At 53.1% G+C, this 10,925-nt stretch overlaps 1 protein-coding gene across 1 annotated transcript in view; it reads left to right on the plus strand.

The window, feature by feature from the left end:
* Window positions 1–10,925, plus strand: part of PHACTR3 (phosphatase and actin regulator 3) — an 88,398-nt gene that overhangs the window by 16,117 nt on the left and 61,356 nt on the right. The window contains exons 4-6 of the mRNA XM_010841855.1: window positions 1,750–1,962; window positions 4,562–4,736; window positions 5,543–5,790. Coding sequence (XP_010840157.1) covers window positions 1,750–1,962; window positions 4,562–4,736; window positions 5,543–5,790 — 636 coding nt within the window. The remainder of the gene's footprint in view (window positions 1–1,749; window positions 1,963–4,561; window positions 4,737–5,542; window positions 5,791–10,925) is intronic.

The following is a 10,925-nucleotide window of genomic DNA, read 5'->3' on the forward strand; positions in this document are numbered from 1 at the left end:
AAATAAGGCAGATGTAATAATAATAAAACCATAGTGTTTTTGCATGCATATCCATACAGGACATAAAGTGAGGATGATGCTATAATGGCTGTTCTCAGTGATACAAACCTGACTGACACTCTGCAGTGAGTGGGAAGGGGACGTTTCTTTTCTCAGATCTTGATCATCAGGATTTGGGAGGCCCAGCCCTTCTGCGTCTCCATGAGCTTCACAAGGGAGAAGGTCTGGCCAGCGAGGCCTTCAGCTTCCAACAGGGACAATGAGAAAATGGAAACGGTGATGACAGTCGGGTGTATGGGACGTGCAGTGTCCCTTCTATAGTTTCGGAGATTTGTGAGGACAGGATCAGGTTTGCCTCAATCAGCACCATGGACAGCACCCCTCCCTGTTAGGAATACTCCCTGACTGATGGGTGAATCCTTCACAGAGACTTTGGGGCCAGTTTTGCAGAGGGAGTTAGGATCTTCTCTCATAGGTGGTTGCAAAGATGAAATTACAGGATGTGGGGCAATGCCTTGCCCAGGGCTTGGCACCTGGGATGTGGTCTGAGAGGGTAGGGAGGCTGGGGTCCCAAGGTGGGGATGGGAGGCTGCCTCTCTTCTTGTGTCAAGGGAGAAGGAATGGTATATTGGGGATGGTAGGTTTCTGTTTGAGCTCTCCTGCACCACTTGGTCTGATGACCTCAGTTTCCTCTGTAAAGCTGGAGGTAAGGCTGCAAGGGAGGGAGAGAGTAAGAAACTGTGGAGGTAGGCGAGACACAGAGAAGGTCTGAAGCTGAGTGACTGCAGGATGGAGCAGAGCCAAGGGCATAGAGGGAGGGGTCCTGAGATGCCAGGACTGGGGCTCCTGTGTCACCGTCTTTCTTCTATAGTGCTCCACAGTGACAGGAGCCAACAGATGGAGGCTGCATCCAGAGATGGGGTTTTCCTAATTAGCTAAGTGGAAAGGAAGTGTGGCATAGGGCCTGAGGGGTGTTGGTGAGATGGTGGTTGAGGGATGGATGATGGAACTTGAGCTGGAGAAAGAGAAGGGGGAAAAGAGAGGGTTGATGGGTGGGGAGAAGGCACAGGGGTGGATAGGCAGTGCTCTCAGAGTGGGAGGAACCTGACCAGCCGCTGGAAGAAGAGGGGATGGGGGACGCTGGGCTGGCTGACCCTTCCTCAAAGCTAAATACCCTGCTTCTCTCTCACCACTCAGCTCAGGCTCGCCCAGGGCAGGGCTGTGGAAAACCGGGCACAGAAAATCAATAGCTCAGGGATTTGAGGGTCTGCAATGTGCTAGACATGCATCTCGTTGTTGCTTCTTGGTTAAACCTCACAGTGATCCTGGGAGGGACTCTGGCTGTTACTCCAGTGTCATCTGTGGTGAATGGAGACACAGGAGGTCAGTAACTCATCCAAGGGCACAGAGAAAGTGCAGGGCCAGCTCAGGTCTGATTCCAGAGCCTATGTTGGTGACCAGCAACCCCAGGTGAGGTAGGAGCCTCATGCCACCAGCTGAGAGGGAAAAGGGACAGAGTCACCCACACTCTTGAAGTTGTCTCCCTCTCCCTTCCTTCCCTCCTCTCTCTGCTTCTGATGTTTCTGCTGATTTTTGAGCTTCCTGGGAATGGTGTGTGTATGGGAAGTGACCCCTCTGTACTCTGTCCAATGATGACAAGCCCACCCAGCCAAAGCCCCCGCACTGTCTTCACGCCTGCCCCAGTCAGAGAAGCAGTGGTCTGTGTACTCTGTTTTTCCTTTGAACCAGCCAATATGTCGTCAACGTCCAGAGAGGAAGAAGCAGACACCGCCGGCAGCCTCCCACCTAGCACAGATGAGCCCTCTCAAGCCTTAGCTGGGTCCGACTCCCTGGACAGTCCTCCCAGACCCCTGGAGAGATCCATGGGCCAGCTCCCAAGCCCCCCGCTGCTGCCCACCCCACCGCCCAAGGCAGGCTCCAGAACCACAAGAAGTGTCACAGGTGGGTCTGCGAGCATCTACCCATCCACCCTCCGTCTTTCCTTCCTCTCATCCATCCATGCCTCCCACCGGTCCTGACTGGGCTCTCACTGTGGACTGGCTCTCACCCTTTGCTTCTGTGGGTGGGGCTCTGGGCAGGTCCTGGGGAGCAGAGCTGGAGGTGGGAGGGCAGCCCTTGTTGAGGAGCTTGGTTGACAGGAGCAGGGGCTTGGGCTTCTTTAAGCAAACATGGGGCAATTGTCAAAGATTTCTTCCAGAATCTGAAGGCAGGAGACACAAGCACACCTTTCTATCTGGGTACTCAGGTGTCTGACTGCCCTCCTCTGCTTCTGGGTCAGTGTCTGTCTCTTTCTTCTTACCTTCTTCCTCCCTCCCCTTTACCTCTGGCACCCCCTCTTCCACCTCCCTTCCCCTCCTTCTCTTTCGATCTCTCTGTTCCTTTCCTCCCTTCCCAACCCTGTCTCCCCTCCCTTTCTTTCTCTCTGTCTCACTTCTGATCTCTGCTCACCTCTGTGGGCGCTCCAACTGGCAAAGCAGGCCAGGAATCCACACCAGACTGCAGGGTGGTGGTCAGAGCTGGGAGCCCAGCTAAACAGAGGCCTCCCAGGGCATCTCCTTCTGTAGCTTTGGCCACCCTGGCTGAAAGATCCCAGGACATGGAGACATTGACTTTTCAAGTTTTGGTACATGTTGTCTCATCACTGCTGGAAACAGGAGACACTGCTGCTGTCAGGAAAAGCAGGCCCTTCACAAAGAGCTGATTGTTTTTAAGAATAAATCCTTACACTGCCTCTGAGGGCAGTGGGCATGAAGATGACAGTGGACTGCAGAGCTCAGCAGCATTACTCTAATCCCTGACCGCCAGTGATAATATGACAACTCACCACTTGTCAGGAGCTGCCCAGCCCCAGGTACTCCCAGGAGCCCAGCCCTTGATCCCTGGACCAGCCCTTCTAGGGAGGGAACTCTGCCCTCAGCCCCAGATCCCAGTGTCTGCATACAGCAGGTGCTCAGCAAGTGCAGGTGACTGATCAAAGGAACAGTCAGGTGATGTAACCCCCTTATCTGCCTCCTGCCTCTTTCTGCATCTCTGGGAATGAGTCAGAGCGTTCAGTCCTTGGTTGACGTGGTCACACAGATGAAGTTTTGAGGCAAATAACACTGTCCTGTATTTTGTTACTATCTTTGCAATAATCCCCATTCCATCCATTGAAACATAAATCAGTGGCTAAGGAAAATCCACTGGCTAAGGCACCGTCCCCCCACTTTATTCTGGCTCCTGTGTAATTTGCTTAGAGACTTTCTTCCCACATTGTGCTTGGATGCGATCAGACCTCAGCCCATTTTGTCTCCCATGACCCCTCCACTCTCCCCATGTCTTAAATCGTGGGTCCTAGGGGCCTGTGGTCAGCTCCTCTGACTCCCACCTGCCCCTCAGGGGTGAGGAATCTGAGGACTGGATTAGGAGTGGGAGAGGACAGGAGGGTTACCTGCTGCGGACTTCTGCCTGGATCTCTTGTAGCTGAGTCTGCATTTTGGCGACTTTGTCTTAATTTCCTTTAGGGGCGCGATGTTTGCTTCAACATGTGGCCACTAGGCGGCAGCAGAGGAGGAGGAAGGGCAGAGGAGCCTGGTGGGAGATAGTCCATGGGGTCAGTCCCACTGAGTACACACACGCATGGCATTTAACACTTTTAAAATATGTTGTCTATTTTTTAAACATATCAAAATATGTCTCAATATTAAACTGAATCACTTAGCTGTACACCTGAAATTAACACAATATTGTAAATCAACTACGTGTGAGTGTTCAGTTGCAAAGTCATGTTCAACTCTTTTGCAACCCCGTGGACTGAAGCCCACCAGGCTCCTCTATCCATGGGATTTTCCAGGCAAGGATACTGGAGTGGGTTGCCATTTCCTTCTCCAGGAATCTTCCTGACCCAGGGATCGAACCTGCATCTCCTGCATTGGCAGGTGGATTCTTTACTGCTGAGCCACCAGGGAAGCCCGAATCAACTATACTTCAATTTATATAAAAAAAGAGAAGCATATTAAAATATGATTGGGAACAACCTGTGGGGCCCTGGGACTTGTCATCAGCCCAGATCTTGTCCCGAGGAGAATGGGAGAGCCATGATCAGAAGACTCCCACAAGGAGAGGTGCAGATTGGAGGCAGATGCGAATGGGTGATGGGGAAGCAAAGGGAGGCTATGGTGGTGGTCCAGGCTGAGCAATGGCTATAGAGCTTGGGGAGTTCTTCCAGCTTCTGCAAGAGGAAGTATGGCTTCAGGAGGTCAAGTTTGTCGTAGAGAAATAGGAAGGGGGCTTTCCATGCCTGAGACCCTGCCAAGGGCCTGTGGGCACTGCCATCCATTCAGCTCAGGGGTCCCAAGGATGGAGGGGAACCGATCAGGGATGTACCCATCTCCGTCTTTGCAGGGAGGGAGCTGGGCACAGCATCTCAGATAGGATGCTAGTGAGTTCACCTGGCCTGGAGCCCTGCATCCTCTCTGCTCACAGGCTCCTGTGTTTCAGCAAAGCCCCTCATTTCTGACCCCAAAGACTTATCTTCTTACTGGTTCTTCTCATGCCCCAGGCCAGGCCACACTCTTTCAAGGCTCTGGCGGGAAAAGTACTGACTCTTCCCTCCGAGGACAGTTTTCCACGCCCACGGGGTCTCCTCATCTCACCACTGTCCACCGGCCTCTGCCCCCCAGCCGCGTCATTGAGGAGCTGCACAGAGCACTGGCCACCAAGCACCGCCAGGACAGGTGAGGCCCCTCCCCTGGCAGGGGGACCTGTGTGCCTGAACCCCCCATCCAAGGCCAGTCTCACTGGGGGCAGTCACAGGGGATGGGTCCAGGCTGGCCTTATAGCTCTGCTCTCACTATCCTGGAATTCTCAGTTGTTGAGCAAGGTGCTTCCTTTTTCAGTTTTGCACCGGGCTCTTCAGCTGGTTGGTAGCTGGTCTCAGTGGCCACATTCTGAGAGGGATAGGGTGGGAATTGTGCACATGAGAACCAGGCACAAAAGCCCCTGTGTTTCCCCTGGAGGGTCCAGGGACCCAGGGTCGAGTGGGAGCATCACACGAGAGGATTGAGAGGGAGAAGTAGCCGTTATGTTGTCTGGGGACTCTGATCGCGTCCCATTTTCATCTGGCGAGAGCACAGGTAACCTGCCTGGAAGCTGACTCTTACTCTAGACCTCACATGCCTCATAGGCTGAAGACTAGTGAGTCATTGGAGGGCAAAACAGATAGCAGAATACGTACGTGGCTTGGCAGAAATATTGGGCAAAGAAGATGCCCTGCTTGGTTCTTAGGAAATCCTTGATCTGCACGTTGGCGGTGCTGTCTCAGCAGGTTTTGTTACATGCGTGTCAGCATCATTCAGAGCAACACATTCTGAGCAGCCTTGGGCTGAAAGCCCTGTGAGCCCCTGGCACTTCTTTTCCTGAGCATCAGTTGCACACACTCGGGGGCCGTCTTTGCAAAGCCCGTTATAAGTCTTCAGGTCAACTTTGCAGGGTGTCCAGGTGACGGGGACAGTGAATAACCTGTGTTGCATCTCTGATTCAGCTTCCAAGGCAGGGACAGTAAAGGGTCCCCGAAGAAGCGCGTGGACGTCCGGCTGTCGAGGACGTGCAGCGTGGAGCGGGGCAAGGAGCGGGAGGAGGCCTGGAGCTTCGACGGGGCCTCTGACGGTAAGCGGACTGTGGCCAAGGAGTCTGAGGAGAATAAGGAGAACCTGATCCTGAATTCTGAACTCAAGGATGACCTGCTCTTGTATCAGGACGAAGAGGCCCTGAACGACTCCATCATCTCTGGTGAGCAGAGGGTGGGTCTCTTGGGGCGGGAGCCTCCTTCCAGAGGCATGGAGCCCAAGGGCAGGTTTGGGGGTTCTGCTGCTGCCAGAGCCGAGGGCACAGGGTGGAGGGCATGTGCCAGGGAGTAATGGAGAGAGATGCCCCATTGTATGTGAGCTGCGGCCTGTGGGCTGGCTCAGGGCACAATTAGGAGGAACCCGAGGAGACGTGTTTGATTCTGACAGTCGCATATACATCTTCATGTGTATTTGAAAAAACAAAGGGGCCTCAGCCAGCGACTGACAGGGTCAGTGCTTGGGAGGATGTGGCAGGATGTCGTGTTGGTAGCACTTGGATTGCCAGCATTTGGAGGATGTAGCAGAAAATGTTAATAAGAAAGCAAGATGAGATGGAAGAGGGAGGGCAGGCTGATGCCAGTGGTCATCTCAGAACTACTATAAAGCCGGCAGCGTCTGCTTGTTCAGGACCATGTGTCCACCAGGTCCTTGGAGGTCTGTCTGTCCTCAAAATGTGTTCTCCAGGTTAGAATATTTGCTCTGTTTTACCCTTGAGGATATGGGGGCTCGCGAGACAAAGCACTGTAGACCCTCGTGATAATGGGTACTCAGTCCTGATGTGAGCTGTGCCGAGCACCGTCTCTTGTAGGAGAGTCACGAGTGACACGACTGTAAGGCCGTTGGGGGAGGCTTATTGTTCCTCCTGAAAGCATCTCATGGGGACAATCACGACAGTCTGCAGGGAGCCCCTGGGGACCTGGTCCCAGTGTTGATGGAAAACGGAAGTGTTGGTATTGACTGTGACTTGGTTGGTAATAAGGGGATCAGGCGGGGGCAGCCGTGACCAGGTGGACAGACCAGGAGCCCAGGACTGGATACTGGCCTTGGCTGTCACCCCCTCCTGTGACCTTGCATCCCTCTGGACCTTGTCCACTTTGGGTCTGGTGAAGCACTTCCGGGAGCACCAGCTGTACTGTGTGTGTTGGCGGGGTCGGGGTGGAATGAAGCTCACATGTGGTTGGAAGTGGCTGACAGAAGTCAAACCAGGGTCTTCATGTCAGAAACCTAGAGCCAAAGACCCTGGACATCTGAGAAGACGCTGAAGCCTGTGGTGTTTCCCAGACTTACCTGGTTCTGGGACTTTTCCCCTTAAACACCCATCAGCCTCCTACAGGACAGGGTGACATCTGAGAATGGCTGATGTAGGCAGGGATCAGGGTTGAAGCAGGTCCCTCAGCCTCGGCAACACTGAGGCCTGGACGATCCTCTGTGTGGGGCTGCCCTGTGCCTTGTATGGTGTTTGGAGCTCCCCTGGCCTCTGCCCACTGCTCAAGGGGAGGACCTCCCTGCCTGTTTGAGCTGCCAGGGGCTCCAGCTGGCTTTGCCTGTGGCTGCATCAGTCAGATCGCTGCCACCGTCTTGCATCAGCTCTTGTGTGTCCTCTCCTTCCCTTATCTTGGGATTTAGGGCCCATCTGGATGATCCTGGATGATCTCCTCATTTTAAGATCCTTACCTTAATTACATCTGCAAAAGCAAATTACATCTTTTTTTTCCCCCAAATAAGGTCACATTCCCAGGTTCTGGGTACACCAATCTTTGGGGGTCACGGTCCACCTGGAGCAGCTGCTCCTGATGATGTAACATATTCCTCTTCCCATGGAGCCAGGGTCACCCCCAGGGCCTTTTACCCCCCACCCCTACCAACCCCATCATCAGGCCCTCAGCTGTGGGACCACCTGCAGCCTGGGCGGGTCCCCACCTACCTCTGCCTACTCCTCACTGATCAGATCAAACTCCCTCATCCTCCACTCTAAAGACGGCACTCTGACCCTTCCTTCAGTGCTCCGCACAGTGGTAATTTTACCGTGATTTTTGTGATTATCTATCTTCCAAAGTGAAGTGTTTGTTGCTCAGTTGCATCTGACTTTGCAGCTCTTTGGACTGTAGCCCGCCAGGCTCCTCTGTCCATAGGATTTTCCAGGCAAGAGTACTAGAGAGGGTTACCAGTCCCTTCTCCAGGAGATCTTCCTGATCCAGGGATCAAACCTGGGTCTTCTGCGTTGGAGGTGGCTTCATTACTGTCTGAGCCTCCAGGGAAGTCTCTCTGTCTCTTCAGAAATCTATCCATTATTCAATTATTATGCGTTCCACTGCTGTCCGCGCGAGGGCTGGTGCCTCTCATCCACACACCCAGGTCTATGTAGGAGTGAGTGGGTAGCTGCTGGGTGAACGGCTTTGACTGCCATCTGCCTATCCACTGGTCCTCCAGCCCATGTGCCCTGAGCTCTAAGAGATCCCCTGTGGACTCAGCACGTCCACTGGAGTCTTGGAGGTGTCTCTGACCTGACCCCTTCGGATCTAAGCTCTCGACCTTTGCCTCCAAACCCAGACTGTTCCTGTCCCCATGAGCAGGACCTCTGACCTTCCATGACCTGGGGCCATCTCACCACTCTTGGCCTTGCACCTGACATGCAGATGGCGCCTCCTTGGAGATGTCAGGCCGATTCTCCTCTGTTGAGCTGCTCCGTCCTCTCTCGCCTGGACTCAGCCTCCCCCGGGCCCCCCTGCCTCTGCCATCACCCCTGTTCTAGCCCCTCCACACAGATGGACATCGGGCAACGTCATCCCTTGCTCACACCCCTCCAGGGGCTTCCTGCGGGTTTAATGCAGGTCCTCACCACGACCCCTGTGGCCTGTCCCCGTCACCTGGCTTGTCTCCTCCTGGGCCCCCGGGGACCTGGCCACAGCCGCTACCTCCACATGCACTTACCACAGGGCTCCCATTCCCACTGAGTAGGAGGTATGTGCAGCTCCACTGGGTTTAAAATGCCACCTCCTCCAGGAAGGTGGCAGGCATAAACAGGTGACTCTTCCCCACCACGGCCCTGCTGGCCCCTCCCTCACCTTCTGTCCCGGAGTCCTCTCCCCACCAGCACAGATGCCTGAAGTCAGGGCTTCATCAGGTAGAGGTTCCTGCCATGTCCGCAGCCCCACGTGCTACACACACAATAAGTATCATGTGTGACTGGGTGTTGGGATGGAAGGAGGTGGTGTCTGTAGTCTCCTGTGGGGATCAGCCACTTTCCTCCTCTGAGGTTTCTCCCAGGGTGTGGGTCAACCCTGAGTCTCTTGTTGTTTGTCTCCAAAAACCGGTGTCCTTAACTGAACTTGGAGATTGACAGTGTTGGGAACGGGGAGGGTAGAACTCATTCTAGAAGCTCTGCTGATGTTATCATGCCCAGGGTCCCACCAGGCTGTGCTTGGGAAGGGCTGCGCTGATTATATTTGCAAACCTGGGCAAAGCTGCCCCTCCTGTGGGTACCAGCACTGGGGCTCAAGGTTGAGGGCTCACATCCAACCCTTCGAGCATCCCTGGAGGGCTGGGCCCGTTGCACACAGTGAGGCATACCTGGAGAGCCCCACATCCAGAGGAGCCCTGACATCTGTGGCTGAGGCCGTGGTACACAATCTGGGATCCCTGAACCCTGAAATCCAGTACAGAATGTGGGCTCTTCACCTTTATTATGCTCTCGTGTGTGTCCGTAGCTCCCTCAGAGTTACGGATCTCTGGGACAAAATGCTTGGAGGGAGAAATTCCATATCAGTTCTGGAAAAAGTCTACACATCTTACTTTCGGGGGAAAATGATTCACCATGGGAAAAACTCATGAACACATTCTGCTTTGCCCGGTAGGGCAGCAGCAAAGATCAGCTTTTCTCGGCTTCTCTCGAGTTCAAACCCCACTCCTAGGGTCACAGCTGGTATGTTATTTGTAGATCTCTGAGGTGCAGAAGTGGTGCTAGTGGTAAAGAACCTGCCTGCATCCTAACCTGCAGGGATTAAATGCAGGAGACATAAAAGACGCAGGTTCAATCCCTGGGTTAGGAAGATCCCCTAGAGGAGGAAATAGCAACCCACTCTAGTATTCTTGCTTGGAGAATCCCATGGACAGAGGAGCCTGGAGGGACTACAGTTTATAGGGTCACAGAGAATCAGACACAGCTGAAGCAACTTAGGACTGACAGACGGAGGTGCAGAAGGAGAGAAGTGCCAGGCGGCAGCTTCATCGATTATTCATCACAGACACTGCACTCAGTTCAGTAGCTCAGTCGTGTCTGACTCTTTGCAACCCCATGGACTGCAGCACGCCAGGCCTCCCTGTCCATCTCCAACTCCCAGAGTCACTCAGACTCATGCCCATTGAGTCAGTGATACCATCGAACCATCTCATCCTCTGTCATCCCCTTCTCCTCCAGCCTTTAATCTTTGCCAGCATCAGGGTCTTTTCAAATGAGTTAGTTTCACGTCAGGTGGCCAAAGTATTGGAGTTTCAGCTTCAACATCAGTCCTTCTAATGAACACCCAGGACTGATCTCCTTTAGGATGGACTGGTTGGATCTCCTTGCAGTCCAAGGGACTCTCAAGAGTCTTCTCCAACCCCACAGTTCAAAACCATCAATTCTTTGGCGCTCAGCTTTCTTCACAGTCCAACTCTCACATCCATACGTGACCACAGGAAAAACCATAGCCTTGACTAGATGGACCTTTTGGCAAAGTAATGTCTCTGCTTTTCAATATGCTATCTAGGTTGGTCATAGTTTTTCTTCCAAGGAGCAAGCGTCTTTTAATTTCATGTCTGCAATCACCGTCTGCAGTGATTTTGGAGCCCCCCAAAATAAAGTCTGACACTGTTTCCACTGCTTCTCCATCTATTTGCCATGAAGTGATGGGACCAGATGCCATGATCTTCGTTTTCTGAATGTTGAGCTTTAAGCCAACTTTTTCACTCTCCTCTTTCACTTTCATCAAGAGGCTCTTTATAGTTCTTCTTCACTTTCTGCCGTAAGGGTAGTGTCATCTGCATATCTGAGGTTATTGATATTTCCCCAGGCAATCTTGATTCCAGCTTGTGCTTCATCCAGCCCAGCTTTTCTCATAATGTACTCCGCATAGAAGTTAAATAAGCAGGGTGACAATATACAGTCTTGACATACTTCTTTTCCTATTTGGAACCAGTCTGTTGTTCCATGTCCGGTTCTAACTGTTGCTTCCTGGCCTGCATACAGGTTTCTCAAGAGGCAGGTCAGGTGGTCTGGTATTCCCATCTCTTTCAGAATTTCCCACAGTTTCTTGTGAG

The sequence above is a fragment of the Bison bison genome, unplaced genomic scaffold, assembly GCF_000754665.1.
Source record: "Bison bison bison isolate TAMUID 2011002044 unplaced genomic scaffold, Bison_UMD1.0 scf7180017864167, whole genome shotgun sequence".
NCBI lineage: Eukaryota > Metazoa > Chordata > Mammalia > Artiodactyla > Bovidae > Bison > Bison bison.